Source organism: Tenrec ecaudatus, chromosome 1, assembly GCF_050624435.1.
Source record: "Tenrec ecaudatus isolate mTenEca1 chromosome 1, mTenEca1.hap1, whole genome shotgun sequence".
In the NCBI taxonomy this organism is placed as follows: Eukaryota; Metazoa; Chordata; class Mammalia; order Afrosoricida; family Tenrecidae; genus Tenrec; species Tenrec ecaudatus.
The window spans coordinates 171,314,485-171,336,835 of NC_134530.1; the positions used below are offsets into that span (position 1 = coordinate 171,314,485).

At 43.2% G+C, this 22,351-nt stretch overlaps 1 protein-coding gene across 1 annotated transcript; it reads left to right on the forward strand.

Moving 5' to 3' along the window:
* Positions 1-3,724: 3,724 nt before the first annotated feature.
* On the forward strand, positions 3,725-19,154 carry SLAMF7 (SLAM family member 7). The gene is made up of 5 exons (XM_075540445.1): positions 3,725-3,779; positions 11,939-12,265; positions 14,631-14,903; positions 17,975-18,037; positions 19,096-19,154. Exons 1-5 carry the CDS (start codon positions 3,725-3,727, stop codon positions 19,152-19,154), a joined length of 777 nt encoding a protein of 258 aa, XP_075396560.1.
* The last annotated feature ends 3,197 nt before the right edge of the window (positions 19,155-22,351 follow it).

Sequence of the window (22,351 nt, forward strand, 5' to 3'; positions counted from 1 at the left end):
CCCCCAAAAGGAAAAAAGTGAACTTGACCTAAATTTCAGACTTGATATAAAAATTAACTCAAAATAGACTGGGATTCAGATTGAAAATATGAAACTAGAAAACATTTACAGGAAAACATAGTATATATGTATACTAGAGTTTTTAGGTGTAGAATTCTGTACCTCCATTTAGGTCAAGGAGATTGATGGTGAGGGTGGAATGGAAAGGGGGCACTGATTACAAGGATCTACATATAACCTCCTCCCTGGGGGATGGACAACAGAAAAGTGGGGGAAGGGAGACGTCGGGCAGTGTAAGGTATGACAAAATAATAATTTATAAATTATCAAGCGTTCCTGAGGGATGGGGAAGGGAGGGGGGAAAATGAAGAGCTGATGCCATGGAGAAGCTGATGCCAGGAGCTTAAGTGGAGAGCAATTGTTTTGAAAATGATGAGGGCAATGAATGTACAAATATGCTTTACACAATTGATGTATGTATGGATTGTGATAAGAGTTGTATGAGCCCCTAATAAAATGATATTTTTTTGATTTTTTTTTACAATTTATTGGGGCTCATACAATTCTTATCACAGCTCATACATATACATACATCAATTGTATAAAGCACATCTGTACAGTCTTTGCCCTAATCATTTTTTTCTCCTCTTTTCTTTTTTTACATTTTATTAGGGACTCATACAACTCTTATCACAATCCATACATATACATACATCAATTGTATAAAGCACATCCATACATTCCTTGCCCCAATCATTCTCAAGGCATTTGCTCTCCACTTAAGCCCCTTGCATCAGGTCCTCTTTTTTTTTCCCCTCCCTCCCCTTTCCCCCCTCCCTCATGTGCCCTTGGTAATTTATACATCGTTATTTTGTCATATCTTGCCCTATCCGGAGTCTCCCTTCCCCCCTTCTCTGCTGTCCCTCTCCCAGGGAAGAGGTCACATGTGGATCCTTGTAATCAGTTCCCCCTTTCCAACCCACTCACCCTCCACTCTCCCAGCATCGTCCCTCACACCCTTGGTCCTGAAGGTATCATCCACCCTGGATTCCCTGTACCTCCAGCCCTCATATGTACCAGTGTACAGCCTCTGTCCTATCCAGGCCTGCAAGGTAGAATTCGGATCATGGTAGTTGGGGGGAGGAAGCATCCAGGATCTGGGGGAAAGCTGTGTTCTTCATCGGTACTACCTCGCACCCTAATTAACCCATCTCCTCTCCTAAACCCCTCTATTGACTGCACACCTCCATGATAGGATCGCTGAAGACAAATGGGTGCATAAGCAAATGTGGTGAAGAAAGCTGATGGTGCCCGACTATCAAAAGAGATAGTGTCTGGGGTCTTAAAGGCTTGAAGGTGAACAAGCAGCCATCTAGCTCAGAAGCAAAAGAGCCCACATGGAAGAAGCACACCGGCCAGTGCGATCACGAGGTGCCAAGGGACCAGGTATAAGGCATCATGCAAAAAAACCCCACACGATATAAGTGTGTGTATGTATGTGTATATATGTGTATATGTATATATATACCATATTAAATGAAGGGGGAAGTGCAGAGTGGAGACCCAAGGCCCAAGTGTCGGCTAAAATGATTTTTTAAAAGAAGAAAAAAAGGAGATTGACTGTATTGTTCAGCTCAAGTAGGACCTTAATGATTTTTTGTAAGGTTGTCCTATCTATTGCGAAAAGAAGGTTAAAAATCTTCCACGATGGCTGTTCACTCTTCTATTTCTTGCTTTAATTTTTGTCTATATTTGCTTCTTGTATTTTGAAGATCTATTATTAGGAGGATACACACTCATGATTATGATTATAAATTGATCACTGGATCATTCTGAAATGCCCTGTTTATTTCATCTCTTTGTCCTAAATTCTATTGTATCTCATTAGACCAGTTGTTGTTAGTAAGGGCCATTGCGTTGGCCCGGCCCATAGTGACCCTTTGAGCTACTTTATTTTTTTCCCTTTCAGCTCTTTGTATTTTATTATATTTATCACTCTTTTCTCTCAAAATATATGTTCTGATTTTATTGATATTATAGTGTGATGGATTGCATTCTTTAAAATAAGTCTTTAAAAATCATTTTATTAGGACACAATCCAGACATATAATCCAGTTCTATGAGACACTCACTATTATGATGAGTGATTGAATGGTATATCTTTATTCACCCATTTACTTTCAGCCTATCTCTATGTTTAAAGTTGTACCCCTTGTACACAGAATATAATTCTGTCTTTTTAAAATTCATGTTGACAGTCTATTTATCAATTGATATGCTTAGTCTATTTACATGCATTATAATTATTGCTATAGTTGGAATTAGGGTTATGCTTTTACTGATTATTTTCTGTTTGTTAGCTCTACTTTTGGTTTTACCTATTCTCCTTTCTATCCTTCTTTTAAATTATTAGAATTTAAAAATTAGATTTCCATTTTAGTGTTTGTGTTGACCTTTTTCTATATCTATTTACATTATTTTCTTCCTGCTTGTTCTATTGACTGTTGCAATATTCTTGTTGTAGTCTCTTTCCCATTGTGCCATGTGCTTTATCCCACTGATGTTAGGGTTTCTTTATGTATTTTGAGTGTCAGGCCTTTACAGGATATATGTATCTTTACTTATTCCATGGCTTGCCTTTTGACTCTCATAATGGCTTAATTTTATTGGTATGTAATTTCTTTTCCTTTATGTCTCATGGTTCGATCATAAAATAATCTTCTTTTACGTAGATTTGTCATCTTATTTTTCACATTTACATTAGAGTTCATCTGGAAATTATTTTTGTGTTATTTATTTTCTGAATGTTAAAGATTGAATGGTGTCCCCCAAAATATGTGTTATAAGTCCCAGCCCTGTAGTTTAAATGACATTTTGGGATGGGGTTTTATTGTTGTATCAATGAGGAAATTATTAGTGTGGGATGCGTTTTAAATCAATCTCTTTTGGAATATAAAAGCAGAGTAAGGCTCTCTGAGTCAAATAAGGGTTCCCCAAAGGTAGGAGGAGTGACAGAAATGACTTGTATCACATTTTGCTGGCATTTTGCTATAGTCCAGAGCCATACAAAGAGAAAGATGATCCCTTTCTGGGATAGATCACAAAATGTGATTTACTCTCCCCACCCACACACATACACAATAGCACCTCTGCGACCCTCCAGGATACCCTCTGGCTTCTGATCTAGCTCAGCCTTTCTCCATCCATCTTCATTAGAGCCTGAGCCGATTCTCGCAGCTTCCATTTTCTAATTTGTGAAATAGGCATCAGAGGAGTAACTCACAGGGTCGTTAGGAAGAGTAAACAAAAGAATCCAGGGACACCTAGCACAGTTCCTGGCATGTTGAGGGCTTACTAAATATTACTATTATCCTACTATTTGTCCCCCATCTAATCTCTCATTTCCTCTGTTTCTGAGTCTCTGAGAAGTCATGTGGTAGAGCACACAAACAGGTCATTTGACATTAATCAATTCTTAGTTTTTCTGAGCTTGTTCTTTCTTATTCACAAAATGGAGATTCCTCCAAATTTGGGGTTTCATTAGTTTTCCCCAACTTATTTTTTTAGCACATACCAAAGTCCCTAAGAGGAAATGAGATGTCACTAAGTCTCACTTTTTCACCCCACGACTCCTCCTACTTCTATAAACTACAGCTGGGGCAGAGATGTGAGCAGATGCGAGTAGAAGGAAGTTCATCTCAGTGACTGACAACCCGAGAAAAGTATGGTGGGATTGCCTGTGTGTTTCGTCCTTATGTTTCTCCTCTGTCAGCTCACAGGTGAGTCCAGCTAGAATTTTCTTCTGTTTTGCTGGTTGTCTACAAAGAGCCTTCTGAGTTCATTCTTGGCCTCTGGGTCAACTCGGGAAGTTCTTGCTTCCTCAGCTAACATTGCTTTTTACCATTCCCTGGACTCTTAAATCCTGGAGGGTGGGAAGAGGCTGGAGGAAGAGAAGTGGGATTGCCTTCAAGGACGGATGCACCGTCTGACTGTCCAAGGGAAAGCAAGGCTGGAGCAGCAGGTGCTGGGTAGCAGACATCCTGGGTTCTACTCCAGATTCTTTTCTGAAATAGGTAAGGAAGATCAATGCTTCCCCCAGATGCAGAATGCTCTCTTAGAGGACAATATTAAGAGAAAAATGAGATCATACCAGAGGGGGGGGGGGTATGATTATTCATAATGATCACAGTGGCAGAAAGAACTACTTGAGTTTTCTCTCATACTTCAAGAAATAGTCACGACTTGGGAAACCAACTTGCACCACATGTGCTTTATGCTTAGTTCAATTGAAGATCAAGGGCTGTTCTATACCTGGTACAGATGTTCTATAGTCTTTGAGGATTTTACTAATCTCCAGGACTCTCAGACCACAAGCCCCAGGTGTGGATTACAGCTGCCCTATCATCAAACCTCTAGGTTTCTACTGCGAGGTTTCACACAGAGGCTTGGTACAGTTGGTGCCGTCATGAGCCCAGGACGCCTGAAGGGCACAGGGAGAGAGAAGTACCAAATCTAGACATCACATTTACAAGTAGTAGGGATGATGGGGAGACTAGAGGCCCCTGGAGGGGCCTAGTCCTTGGAGAAGGGCTTGATAAAGGAGAGCATCAGCTAAATGAGAGGAAGGAATTCCCTTCTGTGAGATGGAGTGACAGCGTAGCTACAAGGATGGGCTCACACCCAGCAATGATGATGAAGATGGCACGGGACTGAGTAATGGTTAGTCATAACTCACTCAAATGCACCTATCAACAACAGGAGTGATCTGACTCAGCAGTCGCATAGGCAAACGAAGTCGAGTGGTCAGTAAGCTTGGCGTATGGTGAGAAGAGCCGCTATAATTTTTGAAACACTATTCAGCTTAATTAGGACTATAGAGTCTAGAACAAGGGATATGAAAGCTTGATTCTCCACTGCCCTGGAAAGGCTATGTCTCTATTATCATAGACAGAGTAAGATACCAGGTCAAAAGGGAAATTACAACCCAGAGCAGTTCAGAAGGAAAGAATCAGGATCCCAAGGGTATTGAGAAATCCAAATGGGTCAGGAGTTTTGAGGGAGGAGAAACTCAAACACAATGACTGCTACTTTAGTTTACTGATAGGTAAAATTTGAAATAATGAAGGACTGTTTGGTGAAAGGAGAGTTCCCAGCTAGCATCAATGGGTAAAGGATTCAACTGCTAACTCTCCTGTGAGACATTCCCACCCCCAGGATTATTTATATATATATATATATATATATATATATATATATATATATATATATATATATATATATATATATATTTGAAGCTGTGACAATTCTCAGCTGCCTGAACTCTAAGGTCAGTTGGGTCCACTTGGGCTCCAGGCTTGATGTCCAATCCAGCTTTTTTGCTTCAACAATGAGGAAAATGAGACCCAGAGAGGTTAAAGAACCAACACGAGTAGTCAACACTCCCCGTCTTTTCCTCTCTGATGCCTGGCCTCATTAAGATAAGTGATCAACATTAGCCAATTATCAACCCCCTCTCCTTGAAGTCATTAGAAGTTTTTTATTTTTAGGGCACACAACTCTAAGCAGGTGGTCCTGAGGTAGAAGTCTACTGTGAAAAAAACACTCCCTGAACGAAAATGGTAGTCATAAATAGACCCTGGGGCAGGGGAGGGAAGGGCTTTTTAAAGTCTCAGGTGCCTATCTGAAACCCAAACTGTCGCCCTCCGTATGTCCCAGAAGACAGGGCAGCTGGTAAGGCATGGCTCCCCAGGCTGAAAGGAGGCAACCCTCAACATAGAGCCTGCGGGAAGCTGTTGTTATTAGGTGCCTGTGAGTCGGTTCTGAGCAACAGCAAGACTATACACAACAGAAAGAAGCACTGCCTGGTTCTACACATCCTCACAATTCTTCCTGTGCTTGAACCTATTATTCCACCACTGTATCCATCCATCTCCAAGAGGGTCCTCCTCTTCTTCACTGCCCCTTTGTTTTACCCAGCATGAGGTCCTTCTCCAGGACGAGTCTCCCCTGATCCCAGAGTAGGTGAGATGAAGTCCAGGCATCCATGCCTCTAAGAAGCATTCTGGCCATACTTCTCCCAAGGCAGATTTGTTTGTCCTTTTGGAAGACCATACTGCCGTCAATATTCTTCACCAGCGCCGTAATTTAAATGCGTTGATTCTTCTTTGTTCTTCCTTATCCAATGTCCAACTTTCACATGCGTATGAGGCAATTGAAAATACAATGGCTTGGATCTGGTATGCCTTAGTCCTTAAAATAACATCTTTTCTTTTCAACACTTTAAAAAGTAGACTTATGCCACAGATTCACTCAATGCAATGCATCATTTGATCTCTTGGCTGCTGCTTCCACGAGCATTGATTGTGGACCCAAGCAAGATAAACTCCTTAACAACTTCGACCTTTTCTCCATTGATCACCATGTGACCTATTGGTCCAGTTGCGAAGATGTGGGTCTTCTTTACATTAAGTTGTAATCCACACTGAACGCTGCAGTCCTTGACAGTCACCAGCGAGTGCTTCAAACCCCCTCTTTCAGCAGCGAGCAAGGTTGGGTCATCTGTATAGCACAGGTTGTGATTAATCCTTCCTCCAAATCTGATGCCACATTCTTCTTCCTATAAACCAGCTTCACTGCTGATTGGCTCAGCATGCAGACTGAATCAGTATGGTGAGAGGATGCAACCCTGAGACACACCTTTGGAGACTTTAAACCATGAGGTGTGCCCTTGTTCTGTTTGCACAACTGCCTCTGGATCTATGTGCAGGTTCCCCATGAGTCCAGTGGTAGATTCTGGAATTCTCGTTCTTCTCAAGGATATCTATAGTTTGCTATGATCCACACAGCCAAATTCTTTTGCATAGTCAATAAAACACAAGTAAACCTCTTTCAGGTATTTTCTGTTTTTACCCAAGATCCATCTGACGCCAGCAACGATAGCCCTTGTTCCACATCCCGGCCTTCTGCTCACTTTGGACATGCAACCATGACCCTTCAAGCATCAGGCTCCTTGTCTGTGAAAAGGGATTAGACTAAGTATTCCCTAGGATTCCTCCATCTATGACATGCTCTGGCCCTGGGTTTCCATGAAGAGGATGCCAGGACATGCTTATTGATTCTAATGCAGGCCCCAAGTGTTCAGAGAAGCACTTGGGGACTGGATGGACAGGAAGGAAGTTCTCTTCATCCTGGGCCACCAAATTTTGTTCTGCGTGCACTAATATTGTAGCCTTTCTCATGATTTGACTCCCCGTTCCTCCTATTCTCCTTTGAGCCTTAGGGCACTAAGGGTAGGGGAGGAAGTGATAACGAATTGGAAAGGGAGGTGACAAAGAGGAGGAGCTGTTATCCCTTCCTATTATGTAGAATATCTCAAGGTGACCTCTTCTGGTACCAGGAACATCTGAATCTTGGACAGCACAGAAGTGGATCCTGTCTAAGCATCCTCTAGCCCCAAAGGCAGGTTGGTTGGGGGGACATTCCCTTCCCTCTTAACTTTCTGGGTCACTTGTCTAGGAAGCTATGCAAATAAATCTTACAAAATCTCTCCCGAGTTGGGGTGTACGCCTTGCACAAGGATGGAACTCACTAAGTTCTTCTTGAGGAAAGGAATAGCTGCGTGAGGCTAGCATGACCTGCCTATGTAGTTCCTGATCTAATGCAAGACTTGGTGTCACATGTTGTGGGTGGGAAAGTCATCATCAGAAAGAGAACTCCATCCAGGTCAGCTTTGAGCAGCCAAAGAGGGAAGTTGGTTGTTGATAGACGCCTTTCCCCAGGCTATATGGGAAGAGGGAAGAAAACTGGTTAGGGCCCACCAGTTCTGCTTTCCTCTGAACCCCCATTTGGAAAATGATACACAGTTATCGTTCACGATCGCTTTTCCCACCCTGTGGATGCAATGGAGGGCGAGCATCTTGCTCACCCAGGCTCGTGTTGGCAATGTGTCTTCCAGTCACCCACCCATTTCAAGCTAACAAAGAGCTGTGAATTTTATGGCTTTTTTTTTTGGCACCCTTACACATGCTCTTGGAATTTTCCTGAGACCATATATGTAGGAGGTGGATGTGGGGGGAGAGTAAAAGAAGTAACCGCCCAGGACTTAAATGCGTTCACACATGCTAAAGCCACATCCTTGCAGGTTTACGATCTTCCTGCCTTAAATATCTCCTCCAATCTTAATGTACCAATGTGATGATTTGAAGGTTTCCCTAATTCCAGGGAGTGTACCCACTGGGGACAAGAGATAATCTAGTGAGAGAATTAATGCTTTTATTGGTGAGTTTGAGAATAAATTTAATTTAAAATAACATTTATCATATCTGTAAAATTTACTGAAGCTAATGTGGCACCCCCTGAGAACACCCAAGACAGAGCAGCTGAAAATCTATTCTGGCCTTAGTCTTAAGGAAGTAGAGTCATCTTTTGAAAAATAAGAATATTTAACACGATGATTTAATAGAGGCTGAAGGGATCCTGAGTGTATATGCACTTACAGATAAATCATATGGGAAAGGGGTGGTATTTTAAAATGAGAAGCAACTAAATTTAGCAGAGAGCTAGCAGCAACCTCAAACCTGTGGTACTAGCAGAGCATTTTGTGCTTACGGGAAGGACATGAAGAAGAAATTAAGCTTGTGATGAGGTCCAAGGCCTTGGAATTGACACTTGGACCCTTAAGGGGGCTGTGGAGAAGGAGTGCAAGAAAGTGTTAAAACTGGTAGACCCAAGACAAATGCCTGGAACCTTCCAACAGAGCCACAGTGCAGAGTCCAAGTTTCAGAGGCACAGTGAGATTGGGTTAATCCTCAAATCATCCCTAGTTTAGTGCCCTTGGACAAGCTATTTCATTTTATGTAATAAGGACCAAAATCTCTAATGATCCAAATTGCTTAAATGATTAAACATAATCTTTGTGATAAATGTATGGTTCAGGGTAAATTCTAATTTTTCATTAGGGGTTTAAGAATTAGTAAACAAATTAAAATATATTATTGATAATAACTAATACATATCGGACATGCCCTGATAGTGTAATGAGTGATATTTTAGGCTGCTAACCATGAGATCAGCAGTTCAGCCACCAGCTACACGGCGGCAGAACACCGAGGGTTCTCTACGCTCCTAAAGATGTTCGCCTTGCAAACCCACAAGGACAGTTCTAGCTTGTCCAAAGGTCGCTATGGAACACTATTGACTTGATGGCAATTAGTTGGGTTTTTTTGTTTGGGGATGTTTTTGTTTCTGTTTGTTTTTTTAATTATTATTGTGTCTTTGGGAACTCTTGCTGAGGTAGTTAAGTTTTAACCGAGATCAAAGAAATAAATTTCCAATGAAGCAATTTTTGTTACCTGGATCAGGCAACATGGAAATCTATCTTTTACAGGGAAAAGTACAAACAACACCAGGAAATATTATGGTAAGCAATTAAGTGGTGAAACGAAATAAGGTCTGGGTGCTTGGATCCATTAGGCCCAGAAAGCCCAGTGTCTGAGGCCCACAAAAGCTTTCGTCAGAATTTATTTTACAACCTGTAGAAAATGAGATATAATAATAATAATGCCTATATGATAATTAACCCAGCATGATTATATTTCTCTTTATACCAACACACTTATAAAATGTAATTTTAATAGTTTGTATTGAGGAAGGTGCTGAAGTAAACAGAAGTGCTTTCCACGGTATTTTGGTAAAGTTCCTTTTAAAAATTTCAATCTGACACAGCATGTGAGGGTTTGCTCATTCATAGTTCTCTTTTAAATCTGCTTTCTTTTTCCTCTAATCTCCTTTTTAATCAGAAGATTTAGGTTTTGATTTTAGTTCTGGTGTTATTTCTTGAAGAAATAATTTCAATCTCCTCTATTTAGTTTCCTCATCTATAAAATTTATAGATGTATACATCCCAAGTGCTCAGCATAGAACCTACCAAAAACAACAACAAAAATACACTGCCATCATCAATTCTGACTCATCGTAACTCTATATACATATAGGGTTTTTTAGACTGTAAATCTTTATGGGAGTAAACAATCTCATCTTTCTCCTGTGGAATGGCCGCTGGGTATGAACAACCAAGCTTTTAGTTAGCAGCCCAATACCCAAGCCACAGAACCACCAGGGCTCTGTCCTACAACCCAGGGTAAATTAGTCTGTGCAATGTTGTTGTGGAAATAGCACAGACGTTAGAGGGTATTATTGTGGGTTCTGCAATTTATTGCTGTGGGTAAGTCAATTAACCTCATTGATCCTGATCTGTAAAATAGGGACATAAACACATTCTTCCTCTAAGAGTTGTTAAGAGAGCTACATGACACTACAGTGGGTCCTGCCCAAAAGATGCAACAGTTTGAAGTGATCAGGTGGTCTGTGGAGAAAGATACAGTAGTCTGCTCCTGTAAAGATGTGCACTCTTAGGAACTCCCGGCAGGCAATTCGACTCTGTCCTGTAGGGTCATTATGAATCAGAATCCACTTGAAGGCGGTGGGAGTTTTGTGTTGTGTTGTATTTTTATTTTATCTTATTTTATTTGATCACAATATAGCTTAGCCATATTTCAGAACTTCTTATCATTGATCATTTTTTCCTTCCCACTCAAGGAAGCATACTGGAATGCAAGTGAGTCAGAATTCATCAAATGGAATTTATTCTAACCTGTGTTAAAATGGATACGTCATCCTCAAACTTCTAAGCTATTTCTATTGTTGTTGTTGTTTCCATGAAGAGTGACCCCATACAAAGTAGAACCACTACATAGGGTTTTCTAGGCTTCAATCTTTAACAGAAACAGATTTGCCAAGTTTTTCTCCTATGTGGGCTAGAACAGCCAACTTTTCAGTTAGTGTTACTCAATACCACCAAATCCATTCTTATTCACAGCAACCCTATGAGATAGGGTAGAACTGTCCCCTTTGGGTTTCCTGGACTGTAACTCTGTATGGGAGTAGAAAGCCTTATTTACTCCCATTGATTAGCATTAGAAATCTCTATCTCACCTCCCAAGTTCCTGGTCCCAGAATGAGAACCAGTGCCCCATGACAGTAGACTTCAATTGTCTTAATTTTTATCAGAATCATCTCTCCTCGCACGAGGCAGTTCTGCTCTGCCCCACAGGGTTCCAATGAGTCAACATTGACTTGATAGCAGTGGAAAGTGATGCCCCAGGGGTATGATTGATAATGTTCTCTAACATAAAATGACAACTATGTCTCTAAGGTGAACCAGAGACATATATAAACCATGTATGCATAAATGGATTTTGGGATTGCATTTAATCCTAGCCCAGATCTAAGAACAATTAGTACCTATGACATGATCCTGCTTGATGCTCACCCTCCTGAAGATATCACTGAAAATGTGGGTGCTACAGCAAAGTGTGGTGAAGAAACTAGATGGTGCCCAGCTATCAGAAAGAATAGCATCTGAATCTTAAAGGCTTGACTTCAAACAGCAGTCATCTAAGTGAGATGTTAACTAAGTCCACATGGAAGAAGCACACCAGCCTGTGTGATTCATAGATTGTAAATAATATAATCCAAATCTAAAGGAGAGAGTGTTATCAGATTGTGAATTGTGAAGACCTGATGTGCCGAAGGCTATGGATTACAATGGAAACCCAAAATCCATTTTCAGGTTCCACACATGGATTAAGTCTTCAATGAATCCCCATGAGGTAGTTAGTTTTTGTGCCAACCTGGCCGATAAACACATGTGGGATTAATTGAAGGGCAGAGAGATAAATGGCTCAGCAAGCCTCGCCTTTCTTGTCTCTCGCTCTTTGATCATAGGACCAGTGTGCAGCTGCCTTGCTTGTTCTGTGCCTCAATTTGCAAGCTACACTACCTGTGGGACACCGGACCTTCTCAGAAACTGGAAGGAATGAGAAATTAGTGACCAGGGCAAAGGCTCAACTTATTTAAGGTTCTGTCTGTGTCTCTGCAGGGTCAGCAGCTTCTGACAGCCAGAAGGAACTGGTTGGTGCCATTGGTGGATCTGTGACTTTCCCTCTGAACCTCTCAATAGTAAATATTGGCAGCATTGTCTGGATCTTCAACTCAACTCTCGTGACCTTCCAGCCACCAAAGGGAGAAAAGCCACCCATGATTATAGTGACCCAAAGTCATAAAGAGAAAAGAGTGAGCTTCCGAAATGGAGAGTGCTCCCTGACACTCAGCAAGCTGCAGAAGAATGACTCGGGTACCTATCGTGTGGAGGTACACAGCACACGGAACAAGCTCTTCACTCAGGAGTATGTGCTGCATGTTTATGGTGAGTAGAATTTGTAAGAATGTGGAAGAGAGGATTCCTAAGGTTCGTTAGTGGTATGACAGGGGAGGCTGTGAATTACATAGCTATAGCTGACTCCTGAGGTCCCTTCTACTCAAATACTCTATAAGAGGTAGTGTGGGACAGCAATAAGTCAAATGACAAATAATAAGCACATGGCCCTAGGTCAAATGCTGGCCCCTTACTCACTAGCCCCTTAAACACCCTGCACAAATACTTACCCTCAATATCCCTATCTGCAATGGAGAGGAAAGTGATACCTAAGTTTGGCCTAAGCATCAACCACACCCCTTCCCCTACATATTCCAGCCAATTGAGAAGCAATCACATGAACCAAAAGATAAAAATAGCAGCTTTATTTCTGGTAAATCTAAACAGGAGAAACACTTTCCCCTGTGTCTAAGTCAAGTAACACACCCAAGGAAACTTACTTACCAAGACAACTAGTAATAATAAATAACTCTGTCTGCTACAAGAGGAATGGCTGCCTCACTTCATCGAACCCTACTGTCACAGACACCAGGAGGTGGTCCTCAAGCCAGACTCGTAGGAGACAGGCCATGTGTCTTGAGCCAGGTGTGGTTTCCATAGAGATACAATTGAAGGGAGAAGACCTGAATTCTTCAGGCAAGCTAGCCTAGTATGTTAGACAGGGTTCTCTAGAGAAACAAAACCAGGGCACTTATGATTTTATATATTTATATAGATATACACAACATAAGAAATAAACAGTTAATTAGTCTATAGAGCAGTACAAATGGCTCAGTGCAACTCACTTCTGTGAGACAGCTAATACACGGCAGTCGTTCAAGTCTTGGGGGTCAACAGGTGAAAGTCAAGGAAGCAGAGAGGTGAGTCCTCTGCAGAGCAATTTGGGCAATCTGGCCACAGGCAGCAATCAGCAAGACATGTCACCAACAGTCAGCCAGGTGACAAGGTCCGACAGTTCCCAGCTCAAACGATGTATACTCCAGTAGCATGACAAAGCAGGTCTTGAAGGAACCTCAAACTACAACGACACAGTCGACAGGTTAGGTATCCCCCAGTTAGTGTAGTTTGCAAGTTGAGGCAGAGAAAAAGCAAGGCAGCCGCACACTGGTCTGATTATCCAAGAGCAAGAGACAAGAAAGGTGAGGCTTGCCGAGCCATTTATCTCTCTGCTCTTCGATTAATCCCACATGTGTTCATTGGCCAGATTGACACAATAAACCTACCTATCACACCTAGGAAGGAAGAAAAGGGCAAACCCCATGGGATCCATTTGCCTTTAACGACTCAAACCATAGAGGAAGGCAGATGATGAGTGTCTGCTTCCCAGTCTCTCACCAATTAGCCAGCTGCTTGGCCTCTGAGGGAAGGAGTGTGCGCCAGAGAGAGATGGAGAGCAGAAGTGTTACTACCATTTCCTCCGGGAGAGTCACATGAACTCTCTCCCAGGAAGCCTGCTGACGGGCTATCACATAGCTAAATTTGGCCTGTTGTGACATTCGTGCAAATGGGATCCTATCGTTCCACCTCTTTTGTTTGGCTTATGAGTATGCCTGTGAGAGTTATGCACGATGGAGCTATTTGTTCTTTTTCTCATGTGTAGAACGCCATACCAATTCCTTCTTTTTCCCCTCCTTTCCCCACTCCCTCGTTCCCTCCCTTCCTCTCTTCCCCTCCTTCCCTGCATCCCTTTCCTTGCTTCCTCTCCCCCTCCTTTATTCACTCCCTCTTCCTTTCCCCCTCAACTCTGCTCTCCTTTCAGTCACACTGGGCTGTGCACTGGCCATGCAGACCCGGCCATTGAGGAGACAGTCTGCAAGCCCTCCATGGTGCCGGGAGGTGAATGCCATGGTAAAGGGGAAGAGTGGGGTCTGCCCTCCTCTGTAATCTGCTGACTGCCTGTTTGCTAGTGCTTCAATCTGTCTGTCTGTCCATGTACCCACCTACCCTGCACCAAGGACCCAGCCCAAGGCCAGCAGGCTATGACAGGTAGGTGGGGAATCCTCCAAAAAATAAACAGAACTTGTGCAGTTAATCTAGCACATGGTGTTTTGTTATATTTCATAACTGGCAACTGTGTTCTATCATTATCATAATTATTCTTACCAGTATAATTATTAATTATACCAGTATTAATTAATTATCATAATTATTCTTACCAGTATTACAGAATCATGGGCAAGCAGACGTGGGTGTTCTCTTTCCCAGATAATAATGAGAATTCTGTCCTGATAGGCTGCTTCCTCCCTCCTCTGGAATGCTTCCCAGGAAATCCAGGGTCAGGAGACCCAGGGAGGGATCATTCAGAGCACAGGCTCTACACAGTTTCCAGCCCTGACCGTCTGCTTCTTTTTCACAGAACCCCTTTCAAAGCCCAAAGTGACTATGAGTCTGGAGAACACAGAGAATGGGACCTGCATGGTCAATCTCACGTGCTCCCTGGAACAGCAAGGCGAGGACGTGGCTTACAGCTGGAAGTCCTTGGGGAAGGCAGCCAATGAGTCCCATGTTGGCGCCATCTTCCCCTTTTCCTGGAGACAGGGGGAAAGGAACATGACCTTCATCTGCGAAGCCACGAACCCTGTCAGCAGTAACATCTCACTCCCTGTCTCGTCCTGGAAGCTTTGTGAAGGTGCGGCTCTTCCTTTCCTGCACGAGCCTCTGGTTCCAGGGCCTTCTTGTCCTGGTCCCCACGGGAACAAGCCTTGTTCAAAGACTGAAAGCCATCGGAAAGTCACTGGGCGGGAGGAAGGTGGTGGTGACTTCAACATCCAGGCTGCTTTTCCTAACACTCTTCCTTTGCCTGTGCCCTTCCCCACTCTCTCTTTAAAGGTGCTTCTGGCCGCTCCGGTCGCCCTGTGGCTCTCCTGTACTGCCTGCTGATGACCGTACTCTGTATACTGCTTCTAGGACTCATTTTAATTATACAGAGAATGAGAAGAAAAGGTTCGAACTTCCCTAAAATGGGGCATGCACTATTCTTGCCCTTTTGTATTTGAAGAGCATGTACCAAACTGTGGGCCAGGCTTGGTAGAGGCACTAAGGAAATAGAGTTGAAGAGGTCATAATCTCTTACCCCAAGGACAACACAGTCAGCCTTCACCTTTAGTTCCAGGGAAGACAGTGCTCGAGTCCATTAACTTCACTCTTGAGGTCAATTCCTAGTGCATGGCTGCGCCTTTCCCTCCTCTGGAGCACCAGGTTCCGACCCAGCCAGGATTGTTCCAGTGACAGGGATGGCCTCCAACTCTGAGTTCCCCACAGACCAGTACCTTCCGCTCACTTCCATCTAGCCAATGCTGACTCAGAGCGAACCCCTGTGGGTTTCTGAGACTGTAACTGTTCACAGTAAAATCTCAGTCTTCCTCCCACGGAGCTGCTGGGAATTTTGTACTCCCAACCATGAGGATTGCTGCCCAAGGCTTAACCACTACACCAGGGCTCCACCTTCCACTAGTCCTTCCTAGTTGCTTCCCTGTCAGAGCCCCAGCCAGTCCTCTTCAGTGGAACAATCCCAGATTTTTCTCTTAATTTCCAATCTCAGGCTAGGCACAGCCTTCTTGGAGAAGCCCTAAAAGGCCCAAGAGTGGTTCAATCCTTCCCTCTCCTGTGTCCCATGGTCTGTTCTGGCTGCTCAGGCTGCAACTGACACAAAGTGGGCCTTGAAAAGAATCCTAAACAGAAGTCTTGTATGATATGCAAAGGTTGAGACCCGCCCCCCCATTTCCCAGAAGCCTTTGGGAAGCATTTCTAACCGTCTTTGCTTCCTACTTTGGCTGCCTTGATCCAGAGAGCAAGAAGCGAGTGAGGAAGGTGACCAGTTTATTCCGGTTTGTCTGGGTCTTTCCTGCCTTTAGCCCCGACACTTCTGGGGGATGAAAAGCCCTTCCTTTTCAGGACCATTGGGGTGGGTGGTCCCCCTCAGTGAGTGGATGGGGTGGTGGATGCATGGGGGTGGTGAGTGGTCTGAGAGACTAATTCTGACTCTCTCTCCAATTGGCTTCAGTGTTTGTTGAAAAGATAAAGGGAATCGAAATACATCAAGACATTCCTGCCATCGGCTTCCAATCGGAAGATACACTGTATGACAAGATCACTTACCCTAATGTGAGTTCTTTCTCATCTCTCCGGGGTCTCTTTCTTCTCTCCGATGTTCTCCTGGCTCTGCTTGCGGTTGCCACATGAACTTGGGCAGCACGAGGGTAGGGAGGGGCAAAAGGAGCCCTTGAAGCCCCATGAACCCGTGCCCTGCCCCAGCCTGTATGAATTCTTCCTTGTGCAGGAACTGGTGCTGTATCTCCAGAGTACCTGGTTCTAACCCAACCAGTACCACTCACACATGGTGCATAGAACCACCCTCTCTAACCCAAGGTCCGCCCTGGCCCCTTCACCAGCCTGTCCTCGTGCAGTGGGATGGGACAGTGGGTGGGGAAGGGTGGCTCTGGCCTTTCCTCTGAGTCAGAGTGGCCTGGAGATGCCTCTCTCCACGAAGGGGACTCGCTGAGTCCTCCGGCTTTCTTAGGCTCACACTTAAGGCTCTGTACGTGTAGGTCATGGGGATAAAGAAATGAGCACAAACTTGATTCAAAGGAAACCTCATGACAAGAACGTCACAAGAGTAAAGCTTTAACAAGACGCAAATTGGGGGCACAAACCGAGTGGACTTCGGAAGCCTCCCCAGGAGCAATCATCGCAGGCCAGGCTGCACTAGCTCTGGAGAGGTCACAAGACTCTTTCCCACATTGGCCCTTTTGATAAAGGAATAGAAATACTTTGATACCTCAAAATCCGAACGTTACTTCAGCCTTCAGTGGCTCCTCATCGGCACGTTTCCTCTTCGAAACCGTAAGCGTTCCCGAGAGCTCTTACTTCCCTTTCTCCACGCTCCACTTAGCCCGAGTTCGGTCACTTCCTCACCATCGCCCCCCACCGCCCCCCTGCTCAGGAGCATCCCCAGGAAGCCACAGGACTCTCCTAGAAGCCCAGGAATAAACTTAACTGACGTGGCATCGTATTCTCCACTCGGGGAGCGGGTTTTCGTATTGTTTTTGTTTGGTTTTCATTTCTGGTTTGTTCTATACTCGTATTTACTGAGTGGCTTTGCGTTGCCTGGCAGCACTATGTGTGTCAGAGTACAACTCAGTAGGTGCCACATCTTTCTTCCGAGGCACCTCTGGCTGGAATCCAACAGCTACCCTTTGGGTTGGTAGCCCAGCACTTGAACCATTTGCTCCAACCCACGGACTGCCAACCTAGCTTACGAAACAAAAGCCAAACTCACTGCCATCAGTGGATGCTGACTCATAGCCACCCCAGAGAACAGGGTAGAACCCCACAGTGGGTTTCTGATACTGCAACTGCTGTGGGAGTAGAAAGCCCTCTTTCTCCCTCAGAGCAGCTGGTGGTTTTGAGTCACCAACCATGCAGTCCACAGCCCAATGAGTAACCCCTAGAGGCTGGTAACGAATGGGACCTACGTATTTTGTTTTAATTCATTTAGAGCACAGATTTAGTAATTCAACTGCTTCATGGATGGGAAAATGAGTACTAGTTATGATTATTGCAGTCACCAGCGTGAGCACGGCCCATAACCGGACCGATCCAGTTCCAAACCTTCTCTGTCTCCTTCCACTTTTGCTTTCCCTTCTCTGGTCTATGCGACTCTAGAGTGGGTGAAAATTCCTTTTGTTTGTTTTTTAATAGAAAGCCACCCCAGAGGAAGATCTAATACATACACTTTATTCCACTGTGCACATTCCAAAAAAGGTAAGACACTTTACAGCGGAACTTTGCCTTAGTTGCTCCATCCCTTTTCCTGATGCATGCTCAGGTTAAAACGTCTGGACCCCAAGCCAAACCAAACTCACTGCCACTGCGTTGATGCTGGCTCGTAATGACTAGGTCAGGATGGCACTGCCTCAGTGAGCATCCAAGACAGCGACTCTTTATGGGAGTAGAAAGCCCTGTCTCTTCCGCAGAGCGGCTAGTGGTTTCAAACTGTAGATCTGGGGTGGCAGCCCGACTTGTAACCACTACAGCATGACTCCAAGGCCTCCCGTTTCCTGCGCTGAGATCCACCTGCATATTCCTTCAGTCCCTTGCTTAGGGTTGCATAAAATTTGGGAGAATAGGAGAGCATTGTGTTTTAGGAGTCAAATGGGATAATTTTCAACAGATGCCGGTAGGAGAGGGTTCTAGGTAGAAATTATTTTTTAAAAATTTTTAAAAAGCTTGAAAGATCCTGACTAAAGTCATGGATGAGGGACAATGAGTTGCTGGGGAAGAGACTCCAGCTTGCGTCTGAGCCACCAAGAAATGGAGAAGGAAGAGAGTCTTACTTCTTCTCCTTCAGTTACTTTACATCTGATTGGCACCTTCCCCTCACCCACTCTGCAAACACAGGGAGCTCTCAAGCCTACTCCTCCGCAAGTTAAGCTTGGCAGAAACAACGGTAGCCCCCTCCATGTTGCCTCCTGTCCTAACAAGATCAGAAAAGATGGAGATCATTAAGTAGTTTGCTTAATTACCAGAAAGAATAATTCTGATGGATTATTGGGAGGAATTCAGTTGCTCCATGGCAAATTGGCAACACTAGGAGGAGCTATTAAACAGTTGAAGCAGGCACGGTGTGTGTGTGTGTGTATGTGTGTGTGTGTGTGTGTGTGTGTGTGTGTGTGTGTGTGTGTGGTGGGTAGGGGAGGAGAAGGGGAAGGGGGGCAGGTGGGCAGTTGGGTTGGGAAACCTTCCAATGAAATGGCTTGGATGGCAGGGTCCCGCGGGAGATCCATGCCCCATCATCTCCAGTGCTACTTATCCTCCAACAGGTGGACAAACCCTACTCCCCATCCATGACTGCAGACACACCCGGGCTATTTGCCTATGAGAATATCATCTAGCTCTCGGTGCATTCTCCTCGCATCTCATCCCAAAGCAAGCCAGCAGAAGACTTCCCTCACTTGACCGGAAACAGCAAAGGAAGACGTGGTGGGGTGCAATTTCTTAATATAGCTCTTCTACCCATGTCTCTGTAACTCCCACCAAAGGATTTGGTGGACTATACAAACAGGGCACTTGAGACACCAATATAAGGAATTGGTCCATTTTCATGACCGCCCCACTGGCTATAAAGGATGAGCTATCTTTGAAGCAAGAGCAGAGAGAGCAAGCCCAGGACCATGGAGGAATCAAGTCCAAGGTCTATCTGCTGTGCCCACACCAGGACGCACCTGAAACTGTGACATGGGAATGGGGAAACTGAGCCTTAGGCACATATTTTAATCTAGAATGGAAGACTGAGAGTGGAGAATGGTATTTATGAACCAAACTTTAAAGACAATTCTTTCAACTCAACCAGTACATCTCAGCAGCAGCCAGCACTTGCCTATCCGTGGTTTGTTTGGTTGGTTGCTTTTCTTGTGTTTTTGTTTGTTTGAAACTAGTTCTGGTGACACCAGAGAATTTAAGTCAGTTTCGATTTTATTTCTCCTCCTTCTGTAGCCACTCAAACTAGGGGCTGCTGGGGGAAGAATCGAGGTTTTTGAGGTTGTGACCCTTCTATCTTTAAAATTTTTTTAATTTTATTAATTTTGTTACTTTCCCCCCCTTTTATTTTTGGGATAAAAACATACAAACAAAAAGGTAGTGTATCGCAGTGACAACATCTCCCCCACCCCCCGCCCCTAGTGTGTGGTTCTTTCCTCTTTTCTTTTTATTTTTCCCTCCCACCCTCCCTCCTAATTCTCCTGCGCTTAGCGTCTCTCCCACCCCCACCCTGGGCCTCATAATAGTCTTCAGTCTTTTCCTTTGGTATAAATCCATTTTTTTCTTTATAATCACGATGTCATAAAATGTTTCTTTCTGACATGAACTTTGTTGAGCATAATGTCCTCCAGTTTTGTCCCTGTCATGAGCTGTTTCACATACTGTCGTTATTTTATAAAGATGTATAATATTCCAATGTGTAGATATACCAAATGAAGTTTTCGATTATTTATCCATTTTCCTCCATAGACCAGGCTTTTGTTTGTTTCCATCTTTCTGCTAATGTAGAAATTGCTCACACTAGACATAAGTGTGTATATATCTGTTTTTGTTTTGGTCTGCATTTCTTTAGGGTATATAACCAGTTGAGAGATTGCAGGATCATAGGGTGATGCCGTGGTTGCATTTGCTTAAGGAAGTGTTAAACTGTTTTCCATAGTGGTTGTGCAGCTCTGCAACACACTTGCAATGTATGAGTGTCCCAGCCTCTATCTACACAGCGCCTCCAGCATTTATTGTTTTCTGGGTTTTGCTTTGTTTTGTTTTAATTTTGCTAAGAGTATCCGTGTGAGGTCGTACCTCATCATTGTTTACTTTGTATTTCTCTTATAGCTAATGAACACAAGCATTTCTTCATATGATTGTGGACACCTGGATGTCATCTGTAGTCATTGCCTATTCATGTTTGTGCCCATTTTTTATTGAGTTACTTGTGTGTTTTAGTTTTCTATAGACTTTTGAAATTAGCCCTTTATCTGGTATATCACTCCCAAATATGTTTCTCTTATCCATGTGTCCTCTTTTTACTCTTTTGATGAAGTCTTTTAATAGACATACATATCATATTATTCAGAAAGTCCCAGTCCTCTATTTTGTCTCCTGTAGAATTGGTGTATTGACACCTTGGATTATGGCCCTTAAGTTTGTCCCTTGTCATCATTTATGATCCTTATGGTTGTAGCACCTCTATTTTGGTCTTGGTCCATATTGTGCTTGTTTTAGTGCATTGTGAGAGATATGGGTCCTGTTTCATTCTTTTGCAGACGGAGATCCAATTTTCCCAGCACCATATATAAAAAAGGCTATCTCTTCCCCACCTACTGTGTTTTAGTCCTTTGTTAAAAACCAGGTGTCTGTAGGTGCTTGGCTGTATTTATGGGTCCTCTGTTCTAATCCACTGTCATACCAATAGTAAGCTGTTTTGGGGTTACCATAGTTATATACTAGGCTTTAAATTCAGGAAGTGAATGATCTAGTTTATTTTTAATTAATATTTATTTTTTATTAAAAGATCATTTTATTGGGGACTCTTACAGCTCTTATAACAATCCACATATCAATTGTATCAATTGTACATATGTTGCCATCATTCTTTTCTCAACATTTACTTTCTATTGAGCCCTTGGTATCAATATTCTTCCCCCTCTCCAACCCTAATGACCCCTTAATAAATTATAAATTATTATTATTTTTATATCTTACACTGACCGCTGTCTCCCTTCCCCCACGGTTTCTGTTTTTTGTCCCCCTGGAGGGCATGTGTATGGTTATGAACAGATCATTGCGATTGGTTCCCCCTCGTTTGTTTGTTGTTGTTTTGTTTTTTAATAGTGTTTTGTGTATTCTCTTTCTTTCCTTTCCACATAAAGTTGGTGATTAGTTTTTTCTTTTCCTTGAAGAATTGTATGGGGACTTGGATCATAATTGCATGGGATTTATAGACTGTTTCAGTAATATTCAGTAATATTGAATATTTATGCTGTATTAAGTCTTCATATCCATGATCATGGAATATCCCTTCATTTGTGTGTGTCTCTTTGTTTCTTGTAATTGTGTTTCAGTCTTTTGTTTCTCTGGTTAAATTTATTCCTAGGTATCTATCTCTGGAGTAGTTCTTGTAAATGGTTTTGCCCTTTCAATGTTCCTTTTTTGGAGTCCTCTTCTTTAATATAGAAGAATCAAATTAATCTTGCATGTTGATCTTGTAGCTTACCAAGTTGCCAAATTTTTCAATTAGTTTTTTAATTGAATCTTGGGGGTTTCTATGTATAAGATTATGTCATCTACAAATAAAAAGATTTTTGTTTCTTCCATGACAATTTGGATGCCTTTAATATATTTTGGTGTCTGAGGTAGTTAGTTTATTGTGCCAATCTGGATGATAAACACATTGAAAGGCAGAAGGATAAATGGCTCAGTGAGTCTCACCGTTCAAGTTCTTGGGTCTCTTGCTTTCTGATGATTGGACCAGGGTGCAGCTGCCTTAGCCAGTTCCCTGCTTCAACTGGCAAGACTCACTTCCTGCAAGACATCCCTGAG